The following is a 15,748-nucleotide window of genomic DNA, read 5'->3' as shown; positions in this document are numbered from 1 at the left end:
GTGTGTCTGTACTGTGCAGTCATTTCACCTTATGAGCCTCATGCGAAGTTACTCCTGTTGGCGCTTTATGAACTATTTCTCCATCAAAGATACAAGCTACAAGCTAGGCAAAAAAAGCAAACAAAAGTCTCCCTCTGCCTACCCGAACACACTCAGCAGCTGATTTCTCTCCAGTCCCCCAATCAACCCCCTCCCGCTGTTAAATACTTGCTGTCCTGTCCGAGCCTCTCATCTCCCGACCCCTCCTCCATTTTCAACCATTCCCTTGCTGCTTGCTCCTGAGCGCCTGAGCGACGCTCGTTTTAGGACATGTTAAAATAGGCAAGCGTTGGTAGCACTATGCTGTCTAAAACTTGAAGTGCGGTATGCGCTTCACGTTTTGTTCACTTCCACCCCAACATCTTCTAACATTTATATTGCACTTCCTAAACACAAGTTTGATCAATGACCTACTTTTGAGGTAAAGTAAGCCTGGTCTCCAGCTTACACATTGTTTAGTTGCTAGTCAAACATTACCGGCTTGTTGTTTTGAAATATATACGGCGCGTGCATTTTTAAAATCGAGTCAAGAGGTGCAATGTAAATTGCAAAAAAACACGCACTTTCTATATTTTGAAACAACAAGCCGGGAATACCTCCTAAACAGAATTCTGTGGCATGACGTACTGTTTCAGGGAAGTCAGCCTGCTCTCCAGCTTACACATGTTTCGTTATTAGTTAAACATTACTATGTTATTGTTTTAAAATATATACAGCGCGTGCATTTTGGAATTGTGGCTAGGAAGGGCAATGTAAGTTGCAAATTGCACGAGCTCTATATATTTTGAAACAACAAGGCGGGAATGTTTGGTGTTTGCTTTACACAGCTACAATGCTTAATTAGCAAGTGTTAGCTGGAAACTGGCGCCACTGGGGCACAAGCAGACAGAGCCATCCTCCTTGATGAATGCCTTGTAAATTGCACGTGTGAACAGTAAACAGACCCGAGGCGCCAGGAGAGCACCAAACACACAGAGACATGCTCCTTAATTAATGTTTCCCCCCAGAGGACAATCAGTTAACATTTAACTCCAAACATTTTGCTTCATGTGAATTTTTAAAAAAAAAAGGGTCTGAATTGTTCTCCATTGCTATGCTGTCTAAAACTTGAAGTGCGGTATAGTCCAACACGTTTCACGTTTTCTTCACTTCGACCCCAACATCTTCTAACATTTATATTGCACCTCCTAAACGCAAGTTTGAGAAATGACTTACTTTTGAGGTAAAGTAAGCCTGGTCTCCAGCTGGCTGGAGTTCAGAAAAGGAAGCAATTCGATCTCTATGAATGCGATCTATACTATGTGATTACTGATAATGGGCCAAGCTAGCAACAAAGGCGAGCTTGTGAAACTTCAAACACATGCAAGGGAGCCAGCAGGACTGCCTAGCCAGTCACTCTGAGGACTGTGATAAGCCTCTGCAAGGGGTGGTCCTAAACATCCGAGGCACTATGTGTGCGGCCTCTTTGGAAGGATCTGCAGCAAGTCTACAAAACACCCTTTATGCCTATCTTGGGAGAGGAAAGAAATGTCTCTGACTTGCACCTTTCAAAATATCTGGAAATAAGTATGGCGACTATGGGCTTTCTGGGTATAGCGTGTTTGCCCTCTAATGGGATATGAAAAGTATTTTCTCTCTCTCTCTCTTTTTTCTCCCTCTTCCTCTTTCTCTCGCGCTCGCTCTCTCTCGCTCTTTCTCTCTGTCTCTCCCCCTCCTTCTCTCTCTTTCTCTATCTATATATTTTGGTACTAAGCTTTGAAAGGACAGTACTCTCTTGCACAATGCTACCACAGCATCACTGAATGCCACAGCATCACTCGTTCGCAATCACAAAATCACTCACCGCCACCACAGCATCAATCAGTGCTACCATTCAACAACAACTGGTTAAAATATGTTCTCTCAATGTTTCAAGCTTTATTACAAATGTAACAAAAAAGATGTTAATATTTCACTTCTGTTCTTGGATTTTCGTCACAATAAAATACACTGAACATAATCTTCACAAAAGTTATTTACAAAAGTTTAAGCTATTACCATTAGAAATTACAGGGGAGAGGAGTTGGCCTAATGGCTAGGGCGCTCGACCTCGGACCTGGGGATCTGGGTTCGAGTCTCGGTAAAGACGCCAAAACCTCCTGTGATTCTGGGCAAATCACTTAATCCCCCGTGCCTAAAATGAAAGTGTGTCCTCATGTAATGTAACTGGAAAATATGTAAAGCGCTCTGATACCTGATTCAGTTCGGGTCTAGTTTGCGCTATATAAAACTCTGCAAAAAAAAAAAAAAACAACTAACTTTTATTTAAGTATTAATTATTTAAAAAAATAAAATACATTGTTATTTGTAATATCAATACACGTAAGTCACGTAAATACAACACATATTGCAATACAAATGCGATAGGTGTCACATTTGCGAAAGTTATAACTATTGCGATTGTAAATGACAAAGCTATTAATTTCGCTATTTTCAAAAACAAAACTGTAGTATCCTTGCACTATCCCCTTTTATTATAGAATGTTCTAGCTATGATGCGCAGTGGAATGTTGACAGTCTGTGGGCTTAGGCTGGGCAGTTGGCTTGGGGCTGAGCATCATGCAGGATGTTCCTGTTGGGGTCTTTATGGTTTATTCCATCTTATCTACCTAATTTCTAATAAACCATTTATTATATAACCTCTGTCTGAGGACATGATTACTACAATAAATATGGCGACGAAGTGACCTTCCCACGCACTGGGTGAATCAAAATTCAGCATAAATAACAACCCAGAGGTAGTCTTCAAAAGAATTAAATTAAGATAATCCTTCAGCAGAGAGAAAATAACGAGCGGAAACAAGAACATCAAGACAAAAGAACCAAGAGCCACAAAACGTAAAAGACAAGGAAGTTATCATCGAAAAGAAGAAATCAAGAAATATAAGATGCTTCAAAGTAAGGAGCCACTAAAGGAACATCAGCGCAGTATGAAAAAACGACCCCATCAGTGTCCATCAGATCGGACGGCCTTTGCCAAAACGTGCTGTGAGTGGTTTTCCTTGTACATATGGTCATCTTAAACATCAGAAGTAAGCATGATCTTATCTTTACTTGTTTTTGGTCGCTTGTGTACATGGAAAAAAAAAACGGTACTTTCACGAGCGCAACTTTAACATACACGTGTTGTAATTCATCCTATGTTTTTTAATGGCTCTGAAAACATTAATCGCAAGTTCGACACCAAGCGGAAGCACTGTTTACATCTCGAATTTATTTTTAGAAGTACTATTTACATCTCGTAACGTTCAACTTGGGATTGGCAGTGAAACAAACTATTAATGTCTTAAGCTGTTTAGTCTAGTCACATTAATAACGGATGTGTGAAGCCGTGCCTTCTACTGTCTCAAGAAGAAGAATATAGTGGACACTAGAAGTATTAAAAGTGTTTAATTTTCATCGTTAACGTTGTTTTTAATCAACATTATTTTCAACTGCGTCATGCAATGTACTCAAGATACCAACTGTCATTTTAAATCTTGACAAAGAGACAACGCGAGGATTACCTTTACTCCTGAGCACTTTATGACGTGTTGGGAGTGTGCGTCTTCTTCACGTCTGTAAGCAACGCTGTGCGCAGAGCCACTCGGCGCAACGTAGGAAACGTGACACCATTTTGCGTACTGAGTTTACTTGTCCATTGTCACCATAGGAACTATCTTTCTACGAGAAACACGTTAACATTTTTTGTTGAAATCCTTCAACAAGGACAGTAAAAGACATGTTATTTTACGCACTGGCGAAATGGTTATTCCTGTCTGGCAATGATTTTTTAGAAAGAAGAAAACTTTCTGTTTAAGTCGGAAAAATTATGACTACGACGTTCATAGATCGACGAGTTGCTTTGGTGACCTCGGGTGAGAGACCGCTCACCGGAGCATATACTAGCTCTTATTGTATTTTGCTGGCAAATTTATAATAGAGAAAGTATTTTGTTGCGGTATTGTGTGTGTGTCTGGCTGTGATCTTAACTAGTAGTTTTGGGTTGTAGCATTTTTGCTGTTTCTATGCAGTTCTTTCCGTGCGTATTTCACTGAAGTTTTTTTTCGTGAGTGTCTGACTGGCTGTTATCCTAAATTTCAACCTTTTGTGTTCCATTGTAGTTCTTATTGGTGCTGACACGAATTCGTAACGTTTTGTGTTTCAATGTAGTTTTACACGCACTTAGTGTAGGAGCGGGTTTTAGTCCCGTGATCCTTAAGAATGGGTTTTGGATTTAGTATCCTATTTAAGCAATTCCACTTTCTTCTTTGACATTACTCTGGTTAAGAGGTGTATGTTTTTTTTTGTATAGGAATGGGTTTTAGTCCTATTACCCTGTAACACGCTAGCTTTTAAAAATTGAAATTATTAGTTTTGTTTGAGGGGGTTTTAGTCCCACCTTTGTGTGTTTAGGGGGTGTCAGTCCCACCTAAATAGTGTTACACTAGGGTTTGAGTCCCATAGTGTCTCTTAAAAGAGGGGTGGCGTTTTTGGCTACGTCACAGTCTTCTCATGTGAGAAGCACTTTGGAGTGGGTTCTAGTCCCATTACTCTCTATGGTTTTTTTTTATCCTTGTTTAACATTCATGGTCCCTAGTTTTTGGGGCAGGTTTAGGTTTTGGGTCCCATTTGTTTATCGGTCCTCAGTTTTTAGGGCTAGATATGGGGCTTAGTCCCTTCATCGTCTAATTTACACATATGAGTAGGAATTTGTTTTATTTCTCTATAGTCCTTATCCATTTTAGAAAGCATTTTATTCCTATTAGAGGGATTACTTTATTAGTCTTACCTTATTGGTTTCGTTATACACGTGGGTTTGTAGTCCCATGGTGTCTTTTACTACAGGTGTGCCATTATTTATTTTTTTCTCTTCTTGTCTGTAGCACTTTCTTGGGTTTTGGTAAGGTCATTGATTAAGAGAACTCAATATTTACATATTCTAACATTGTTCTAAATTAGAGGAGGAGGAGGATGGTGAGGTTGATTCTATCTGTTCACTTTCCTTCTTCTTTTACAATTTTTGTATTTCTGTTTTCCCTCTCGTGATGTTGATTTTAATTCCATCCCTGGGTTACAGATGTCTTTATATTTCAAAATTTTTGTTCTTCCCTTTAAGTTTATTGTGTTCCGTTATTAAAGGGAAAGGATAATGTAGTATCCTTGCACTATCCCCTTTTATTATAGAATGTTCTAGCTATGATGCGCAGTGGAATGTTGACAGTCTGTGGGCTTAGGCTGGGCAGTTGGCTTGGGGCTGAGCATCATGCAGGATGTTCCTGTTGGGGTCTTTATGGTTTATTCCATCTTATCTACCTAATTTCTAATAAACCATTTATTATACAACCTCTGTCTGAGGACATGATTACTACAAAAACATAAATAAAAAATGTGTCATTTATAAGACCAATAGCTCAAACTTTCCTAATGCGAGCCCTATTGCATTTCCAATGCTTGTTAAGGGAGCTAACGTCCCACCCCTCACTTTCCTGGGTTTTCATTGGTTCCTCTGCTAGCCACTTCCTTTTCCTCCATTTCTATTGGCTGTAGCATGTTTTCCTGCATTTACCAGTGCTTGTTCCTCATCTGCTTCTCTTATCAGTTTCTCATTGACGGGTATATATGAACGTTAAAACAAGAGTAAGGACGTATGTCTTTGGTGCTTACATAGTGATTTTTAGGTGGAGCCTAGTGCAGCGTGCATGCGCTGCTCTAGGAGATATCCTTTTGGAATCGGTCTGCACTTTTGTAACACTCGTGCGTGTGGCGGCATCCACCTTGCGGGAGCGAGCAGCGGCGCGCAGGGGCCATCGGTTTCTAAATAGCGTGGCCGCACGCGCTTGTTTACATTTGCCTGTCTTAGGGTCGCTTTCACTTTCTTGCCTGTCTTGCGGTCGCTTTCACTTTCCTGTTCTCTCCGGTCACTTTCACTTTCTTGCCTGTTTCACGGTCGCTTTCACTTTCCTGTTCCCTCCAGTCGCTTTCACTTTCTTGCGTGTCTCGCGGTCGCTTTCACTTTCCTGTTCCCTCCACCCTTTTTTTATACACGCAACACTTTAAACAAACATAACAACATATGCAAGTTAAGAGTGCTTTAAATGGGCCGGTACCGGCATTTTTTTTTTATTTTGCGAGGGAGAGTACCTGCATTTCTCAAGAAAAATGTAATAGTTTTAATTGGAGAGTACCGGCACTTCTCAAAACAAGCATGTACTCTGGTACAGCAGTTCTATTTTTCCACTTCAAGCATTGCCCGCGGGCATGCACACCGATGTCTACTGGTGCACACGCTTTCCTTGAACATGCACACTTTTCCTCTAGCTGGCTGTTCTTGATACTGTAAACTGCTCCCACACGTGCACAGTCCACTGGTGTGTATTTCTACAATCATTTGTGCAGACAACACATGCAGAGCCAAGTGCATTTCAGGTTGTGTGTTTCAAGGATATTTTGATTGTAGCAACGACCGAATGTTTTACTTACATTTATTCCAGTGAAAAGAACACAAAAGCCCCGATTTGACAACAATGTAACAGTTTCATATATGACAACGAGTCTGTTTGTGCCAAAGCAAAAGTGTGAGTTGGGAGACCGAACCCCTTTCTTAATTAAATCGAGGGCCTTGTCCTGGATCCCTGCGTCATGAAGTCAGCGTGTTAGGGTGCGGTGGGAGACTGTGTCAAATGCCGCTGAGAGGTCGAGGAGGATGAGGGCCATGGTTTCTCCTCTGTCTATTAGGGTGTGGATGTAGTCTGCTGCGGCAAGGAGGGCTCCGCGATGCCCCAGCGATTTTGAAAAAAATTGACTGAGCACCCGCAGCGAGGAGATCAGCTCCGCCACTCTCAGTGGAGGGCACTGATTATAGGAATCTGTAGATCCTGGTGACTGAAAATGGATTTGCCACAGGCTCTGTGATTACTGTTTCTCTGCTATGCCTCTTTCCAGTTGGCACAACAGTACCCGGATGCTGGGTCATCCTCTCTCTATGGTGATATGCCCCTGGCGGAGAGGGGTAGGGAACAGGGGATAAGAGAAGCAGTGATTTAAACAGAGCAACAGCACAATTAAAGGGCAATGCGCACAGTGCAACAAACAACAGTTACGAATAAAGATATGGACACAATAACGACAACTGCAAGGAGGTATGCAGCTGCAGGGTGCTTACCTTGTCGCGGCACGCAGGACAGCCACTGCACACAACAGGGCGGACAGCAGCCTAGAACACCCAGGCTGGGGGCTCAGCAGCGATGTCAGAGGGGACGAAGCTGCAGGGGAGAGTGCAGGCCTGTGACCTATATGTTAACTCAGGTACTACTACCTGTCAAAAGGGTGGTTTTGACAGGCCTGTGCAGTAGGGTCCAAGCTGCTGCCGTCAATCTACTCAGATAGGTTTAAAACCATGTTTTCAATGCTAATCTAGTGGATGGCACAATATTGGTTCAAGAAGTCTTCTACGTGGCACAGGAGAGTGTGCTTCTCCGCCCCATATTGATCTCCGGGCAAGTCCCCTGAATGTACTGTAGGTTGTCTTGAATTCTACCTCATTGAACATGACAATCACACATGTCCACTGAGGGTCTTGATGTTTACATGGATTGAGCCTAGAGCTTGGCTCTGAGGTCAAGGGGGCATGTATAATGCACTCCTCTTTTACAAAGAGTGGCTAATGCCCCTCTACAAAGGCTGTGGTAGACTGACAGTGGTGGCAGCATTATTTTGTATCTGTACCACGGTACCCTTTAGGAGGGCTGCCTACCAGCTTTCTCCAGGTAAAATCTGTGCAGTTTCCACTACTAGGTTATTTTTTCATCTGCAGGAGGTGGGATGTGTGTATTGAGAGCCAGTGGGTTCACTGGCTGAGGATGGTGAGCCATGTGTTTAATGTGACCTGAGCTGGTATATGTCCTGCTGGACATTCCAGCTCTGCCCCTCCCTATACTTAGCAGAAGCTTGGAGGTGCTAGCTCTTATCTGCATTTAGCTAAGACTCCCTCTGCTGGGATCACCCGCTTCTTTTCTGCAAGTTGAGGGTCAGGGCTTCCTGGTCTGGAGTTAATTGAAATTCCTGTCTTGGGGATAGGACGGAGAGGTACCAAGAGACTGGGAGAGCCCTCCTCACATGGACTGATCACGCACTCAACATGCAGGAAATATGCCTCAGGATTGAAGGGGAACCCAGGATGCAAACTTTGCAGGCCCTCGGGAACGATAAAAGGCGGGGCCTCATCAGTCAGATAGTTGTTCAAGGCTGTTCTCTTTTCTGATAAGGCACTTACATGGGGACGTCAATGAAGCTGAGATCTAGAAGTCTCCTTTCAGATGCAGGGCTAGGTTTTGAACTTTAGGAGCTGCCTCTGTGACAGATTACCATTGAGACTCTTGTGGGAGGAGCTGGGCCGCAGCTTGCCAAACAGTTATCGGAACAGAAAACAGACTGTTTGAATCTTATGGAGGCAATTCTGTCCTTCAGAAGACAAGGAGACATCAGACAGCTGCTCAAGATAAGAAAACTTGCTGCACATTAACACCGAGGTAGACGGGGAAAGCTCCATGTTGTCAATGAAGGTGACACTGCTTCGCCCCGGACCTCTCCCCTATGCTGTGTGAGCCGGTGGAAGCAAGAGTGCCTTATTGTAGGACTTACCATTTAAACCCTTGGCCACTGGCACCAGGACTTGCATAGTGTCCAGTGTTGTCCTTGCTTGTCCTGCACTGGTAGCAAGTAGCACCGTCCCTGTGGGTGCCCTGCAAATAGAAAATCCCAACTGTGACTAGTGGGCTTTTTGGTACTGGCCCCCTACTCTTTGGTGTCATCGGAGGGTATCATGGTGGATAGGCACCCTGGCCATTCACTGCCCTCCTACAGGTAGCCCGGTGGCTACTGGACTATTTGGACTCCAGTACCTGTGCTAAGACACTAGGAACCCCTATCCAGACCCCTGGCAACCCAGAGTGGTGTCCTTGCCAAGGAAGGGTGGGCACGCCTGTTGCTTTGGGTGGTGGGGCAGTGGGTAGAACAGGAACATTTGTCTTCATATCAACCGTTAGAATCCTAACACTGTAATACAAGTAATTGTACCATTGCTCTACTTTGAAGAGTAACCCGTACAACATGATCTACACATTGCAATGTTAACTGTGTTCCTATAATGGGATGTATGACGTTACAACGCAGGCTATTACAACGCCTTACAACGCGGTTTTTACATCGCAATCCATTACAACGCATAGTGCTTTTGGGTGTTGGATAGTGAATAGTTTAATTTACTATTCCAACTCCAGTCCCCGTGGACACTAGGGAAGGTTATTGGATAGTAAATTAACCTATTCCCTATCCTAGAGCGCCCCCCAGCGCAATGCGTTGTAATGGTTTGCGTTGTAATGACCGCGTTGTAATGGTAGTGCGTTGTAAAAGTTTCGTTGTAAAGGTTGTTTACCCCTATAATGCTTAGCGACTAGGTGCTGTGATGCTGTTTGGGGTCAGAACTCGATCCCAGAGGGTCGCAGAGACTTCTGGTTTTCTCTGTGTATCTTAGTATTATGTGTAGTGTAGTTGTCTTATGTGTATTAAAGTACTTTTCTTGTATAAATGATAGCACTGACTAGACATTATTCGTATTACCTGGTATTGCAATGTAAACTGTATTCTGAATGTATAAATCACCTCACCTCCTTGAGTAGGCCTAGGACTGCTCGCTACCCCTGAGAAAGTCAAGTGCTGTAGAGGAGTACTTGCTTACCCAGAAGTACTGTGGCTCTAGGACACCAGCGGTGAACAACTGATGCAACTGGAGCCCAGTATCCCCCGACTGCTCTGGTGCCCCAGGAACTCAGGCGTCACAGTCCTGCAGCCCACAAGTGACATTTATCTTTCCATGCTACCGGTGTACCGCTGCACCATATAGTAAGGCCAAGCACTGACAGACCACATAATTGGTGAAAGCTAGCTATACAACAAAATGTTTTACATTGCATCATTACCATTTGCTGATGAATGAGGGCTGTACAGGTGAATGGCACCTGTAACTTCCAATGGCTGGGGATGGCTGACGTTTTGCTTTTCTCTCTGTAGATCAGTGCTTTAAATGGAAAAAAGAAGTGCCAGTACTCACCAAACTGATTGGGAAGCGTCTTGTAGGAGCCTGTCTGGGGTGTGGCTTTGTGCTCATATGTACTTGGTATTTTTTGCAGTTTTATATAGTGCAAACCTGCCCAGAGGGCATTAAAGTCTTTCACCCGAGAAGCAGAAGTTTTACATGAAAGCAGCCTTTTTTTTAATAGCACAGGAAGATTACGTGGTTTGCCCAGAATCATAGGATATTGAACAGATGTTGCAATTTCACCTCCCTATGTCATAAAAACAAAATAAAGTATGCTTTAATGTAGAACTTGTGCTTCTCATTTAAAGAGCTTTAATTCTCTATTGCCAAGTGTGCGCTATATTTAACATCAAAAAAGTACCAATTGTGCACTGTACACATGAACCGAACTTGGCTGAAAGGAGTTAGGCGCTCTGACAGTCAATGGCGAGTGTATTCCAGCGCCGCAGCCTTACACTCTAACTGACAGCGCAACAGTCCCAATTTCAGGAGTTCTGTCCATAAGGCCACATCTCCTTACTCCTGTTGCGCAGTCAGTTAGAGTGGAAACTGGCAGCAGCGACCTAGCGCTGGAATACACTCACTGTTGACTGTCACAGCGCCTCACAGACACGCACACTCTGAAGGTATTTAGCAGCACCTATGCTGCACGTACCCATACCCCAGAATCCAACCTCAGCTTGCCTCTAGGAGTACCGGTACTCTCTTGACACAAGAATTTCCAGTACTCAAGGGGGGAAAACTGAGAAGTGCCGGTACTCAGTACCAGTGAGTACCAGCCCATTTAAAGCACTGGGCTGGTACTAACCTCTCATCAAGCTGACTGCTAGATCCCAAGAGGACGAATGAGTCATTGCAGTCCTGGGTGATTTTTATAATCTGCAGTCATTTTAAACATATATATTCATACATGCCAACCCTCCCGGTTCTGAATGGAGAATACCGATTTCAAGGTTAGTCTCCCACCTCCCGATTCCTGCATGCAAAAACCCGACTAGATGGCCAATCGTGATCTGCTGAAAACGAGGCATCAATCCTGCCCCAAGCAAGAAGGCTAAGAACCTTGGAGTTCTGATGGATATTGAACTCGATTTAATATCCAAATGAACGTAAACATCTCTATGTGCTCTTGTCTCATAAGGATATATAAAAAAGAAAAAAAAATGCCATCTTATCCGACGACCAGCTCGAATACAGGTAGTACTGGCCTTGGTAATGTCCAGACTCGACAACTGCAATGCATTACACCAGGTCACCAATAAGAGTATGCAGTATAAACTCCAGGTGCTGCAGAACGCACTGGCACGACTCGTTCTGGACATTCCTAGTAAACAATCCACCAGGAAGGGACTACAATTCCTGCACCTGCTCCCTTTTGAAAAACGTATTTGTATCAAATCACTCTGTATGGTTCATAAATCACGGCATGCTCCCTACCCGTCAAGATTAAAGACGATGTTCAATTGGCATTCCCCCAGGAGACACTTGCGTTCCTTGCGCCAAATGCAACTGGTTGTACCAAGAACCAAAAAGAGGAAGTGGGGGGGGGAGGGGGCAGAGCATTCTTGGTGGCAGCGAGCAAGCTTAGGAACTCCCTACCCCTTGCCCTCAGTTCTATTCCCCTTCTGCTCCCTTTCATAGAGGCTCTCAAGACCTGGCTTTTCTTGGTCTAGCATTTACCTGGACCTTCCTTTCCCCTTCATTCCTGTTTTTGGACAGCTGGTCTCTAGCGCCTTGATGCCTTAGGGTAATTTTTGCGCTCCATTGGTGTCCCACAGCACCCACAGTGCGGGGGCCCTAAGCTGCAGGGGGCCCCCTCAGCACAGTACTCAGGCCTTAGAGCTTCATATTAAATATGGAGTGGGGGCCCCTTTATGTACCTTGAAGGGGGGGCCCCCTCAACTTTCGTTACGCCGGCGTTGCGCTCTACAAATTACAAATCAAATCAAAATCAAAGCAAATCATGTTGATGCCGTGACGCAGGCTCCCATCTCCCCTCCAAAAAGTACCTCTGACATCAAAGCTTTGTCCTTAATTCTTGGAGGGGGAGATTAGAACGTGTGACAGGGATCCACATTTTATTTTTGTCACTTTCACAAAGCGCATAATAAAACACTAGCACAATGCACACAAAAGCAGAGCTCACAACTCTGTTTTTCACTGCACAAGTGCCAACCATGAAATGTTGATTTTCTGCCACAAAACAAGCAAGTTCACCCTATTCAGACAGATTATCTGTTTGTCAATATAAATCAAGGGGGAACGTACATTCTCTCGACTTTTTTTTTTAACTGCCCCTATTCTAAAATGTACGCATGCATGGTGTGTCTAAGTAGGATACGGGAATCCTCTGGAAGACAGACTGTGAGACTGGCACACACGTTTAAACAAATAAAAATAAAAGACACCCAGAGTTTTAGTAGAAGGCAGGGAGTTTCATTTCGAAACAGGGATAATTGTCCGGCCAAAGCCCAACTGGCTGAAGTGCGCAGTCACCAGGGCACGATTCTTGCACAAATACGAACATTGTGCAAGTGGGTCCGTAGCCAGACCTCCCGCGCGCCCCCCGAGGGGCCAGCGCGTGTCTGTTATTGATCAGCATTTTCTGCCTGTCCTCGCGCTGTTCGGACGCTGCGCTCCGGCGCTCCTGACTTTCTGCAAACAATCCTGGGCCCGGGGGCGGCTGCAGGGCCCGAAGAGGCCCCCCGACGAGCCTCGGCAGCCCCTCGCCATGACCACCGCCCTGCTAGCCCTGGCCTGGGCCGCCGTCAGCTTCCTGGAGGCCTCGGGCCTCGGCGAGGTAAGTAAGAGGGGTAGTTGGGCTCGGGGAAGCATGTGGGCTATGGGGAAGGGGCCAAGGGATGCTGGCGTGCAGATCTTTGTGTTTTTGTGAATTAAACATTCCTAACATGATTGCGTCATAGAGGGTGTTTCTAATAGCGCAAGAGGAATGTAGCTTTTCTTCTACACATCCCAGCGGGTGGCGTTTTAATCACCAAAATACTCTCCCTTGGTATATCAGATAGCTCGTTGGGTTGATTCCCTGCTGCAGAGGGCTATCCACTACTCTTTCACTTAGAGGCCTGCAGATGGTGCAAAAAAAAAATGCAGTAGCATTAATTAAGTTCTAATGCAGAATTAGGGTTGCCACCTTTCTCAGAAAACCTTTGTTTACGTTTTGGGTTTCTGGAACAGCCAAGAGCTGGCAGGTAAAAAAGAATGAGTGAACTTTGTTAGGACTGTTTGTTACATGCAACCCTCTCTTCGTTCTAATAATCATTCTTTAAAGATTTAGACAACTCTCAAATAGTTTTCAACATATTTCTTTATGTGTTTACTGTTTTAGCTTTTTGTTTCAAGAGTGGAAAAAATTACCGGATTTCTATACTTTTCTCAATATTTTTACTTGCCTGGACTAAGAAATACTGACCAGGCTGGTATTAAACCGTCCAAGTTGCAACGCTACAACCAACTAGGGCAGTGTGGTGATATTGTGTTACAGTGCTGTGACATCAGGCTTGTTATGAGGTGTTCAGCAAAGTGATCCCATTCCTGTGTGTTGTGTATGTAGGGAGCATTGTGGATCCCACAGTGAATGCTTAACCCGGCAGTGAACCTCGAGCTGTCCCGCCCCCTTTTTGTTACTTCCCTTCAGCCATGCCAGGCCCTTGGGTGCGTGTGACGTAACATCTGCATGTAGTGGCTCTGTATGTTCTTCCCCAATTTAGAAAGTATGAATAACCCTTGTTTCCATTTGTTCCTGTAGGCGTAAATTAGAATTTTGGTGGGCCTCAATGTCGGTGCTGGTGTTAGTGTGTGAAATTGTTAGCCTACCATCAATCACAAATGGAGTGATATTGATACACTGAGACGGGTGGAATACAAGCGAAGGTCTACAAACACCCGTCTACGTGAGGCGCTTGGCTCACGTACACGAGTGTTTGCAGACCATCCTTCGCTTACCACAAGTTTTTGTATCACTGCTCCCCCTCACTTCGGAAGCGCCCTTAACACGCGGCTGGGCTATAGTCCACAGCCCATTTTGGCAGTCCATGTTAAACCTCATTAATTTTTGATTCACTTCAACTGTATCTTCCCTGGTTGTGATCTCAAGCTTAGATAATTTCACTTCCCCTTGGCAGGACCGGTCTCCATCGATTGATTGTATGCCACCAGTATGTGGTTTGTAGTGTTTTGTTTTGCTGCACCATCAAGTGAGATCCTTCATTTTCCTTTTTCCTCTTTCTTCCTTTCTTCTTCCTTCTTACTTTTCTTCTGTCTTGCTCCCTTTTCTCTTTTTCCTCTATCTTTCTGTGTTTTTTAAATAATGATGCCGTTCATGGGTTCCTATGATTCACTACTGCCATTCTGTTCCTTGACTTTTATTTTGTTTTCAGAGGTATGAGTTGTGGCAATTTATCTACTGTTAATGACATCTTCTGACGAACTTGTGGATCTTTCCTTATCTTTCATTTTGGTATCATTATGAACTGTATCTAACTGTTTTTATCCTTTTTTGATAATTAACACTTTAATAAAAGGCATTGTCATTTACAATGCCAACAGCTCAAACCCTTGTAAATGCGAGACCTATTTCATTTCAAAGAAGTGGCCACCATTGCCCAGGGCTGCTTGAAAAGTAAAAGCGGGCATTGCACGCTGAATGGTGCAGGAAAGCATGTCGTGCCTGCAGTACGAGAAACTCATTAAAGAAAATAGTGCTTACAGCAGAAGTAAAAGGGCCAGTCCTCATGGGAAGGTACAAATGAAGACAAGGCGGAACTAAGGAGGCACTAAAAAGCCTATTAACAAATCAGAAGCCAGCATTTAAAAAGGAAAATGAGACAAGCCAATGAAAAATATGGGCAGAGAGTGGGCAGAGCTTTAAGGCCATACTGAATACAGCATGCCTCGCAGAGCAGCGCAAGCGCTGTCCAGGCTCGACCTAAACATAAAAAGGTAAAATCGAAAGTTCTCTTTTTTGTCAACTCATTGGCTGATATGGTTGAGTGTTTTCACTTGTACTGTGTGTGGCCATTAACATCAATTTTTTTCAACACAAACAAAGAGTGAAACTGTAAATAACTATGTTCATTCTTTTATTAACTATTAGGCACAAGTTTGGAATGTTGCATGAGTAATTTACAAGAGACCAGATTGTAATGCATAACAGTAGTTCTGGGACAGAAGATGGCTTGAGGGTGAATGGTGACTCAACACTATACCATATCACTGCATAAGTAAAGAAAGCAGAACTGTCAAGTCGCTGTGCTAAAGCTGCTTTAACTAAAGTATATCAAATTAGAAATGAAATGGTGAATAAGGTTTCTTGAAGAAAGTATAGTTACAAACCCCAAAAGGATAAACCTAAGAAATGTGAACAATTTAGAAAAGAAATGTCAAAATATTATTGTTAGGATAATTTTAACTATTCAGTACAACATGTGAAATACCAGGTATCTAATGCAAAATCTTTGAGTGTAGTAGGGCATTTTGCATGGGTATGTAAGAGGAAGGGTTTAAATAGCAAGTGGCCTGTGTGTCAGAGGACATCTCCAGATTGTCGGATAATGATGAAAAAGGAACTAAGGA

The 15,748-nt window shown here is 43.7% G+C and overlaps 2 protein-coding genes across 2 annotated transcripts in view; one reads left to right on the top strand and one right to left on the bottom strand.

The window, feature by feature from the left end:
• REXO4 (RNA exonuclease 4) overlaps window positions 1-15,748 on the bottom strand; it is a 140,826-nt gene that overhangs the window by 88,273 nt on the left and 36,805 nt on the right. The gene's annotated exons all lie outside the window — the stretch shown is intronic.
• ADAMTS13 (ADAM metallopeptidase with thrombospondin type 1 motif 13) overlaps window positions 12,760-15,748 on the top strand; it is a 271,774-nt gene continuing 268,785 nt past the window's right edge. Inside the window, exon 1 of the mRNA XM_078646125.1 lies at window positions 12,760-12,956. Coding sequence (XP_078502251.1) covers window positions 12,888-12,956 — 69 coding nt within the window. The 5' untranslated portion in view covers window positions 12,760-12,887. The remainder of the gene's footprint in view (window positions 12,957-15,748) is intronic.

Source organism: Lissotriton helveticus, chromosome 5_1, assembly GCF_964261635.1.
Source record: "Lissotriton helveticus chromosome 5_1, aLisHel1.1, whole genome shotgun sequence".
NCBI classification, from domain to species: domain Eukaryota; kingdom Metazoa; phylum Chordata; class Amphibia; order Caudata; family Salamandridae; genus Lissotriton; species Lissotriton helveticus.
This window is presented reverse-complemented; position numbering and strand designations above follow the sequence as displayed.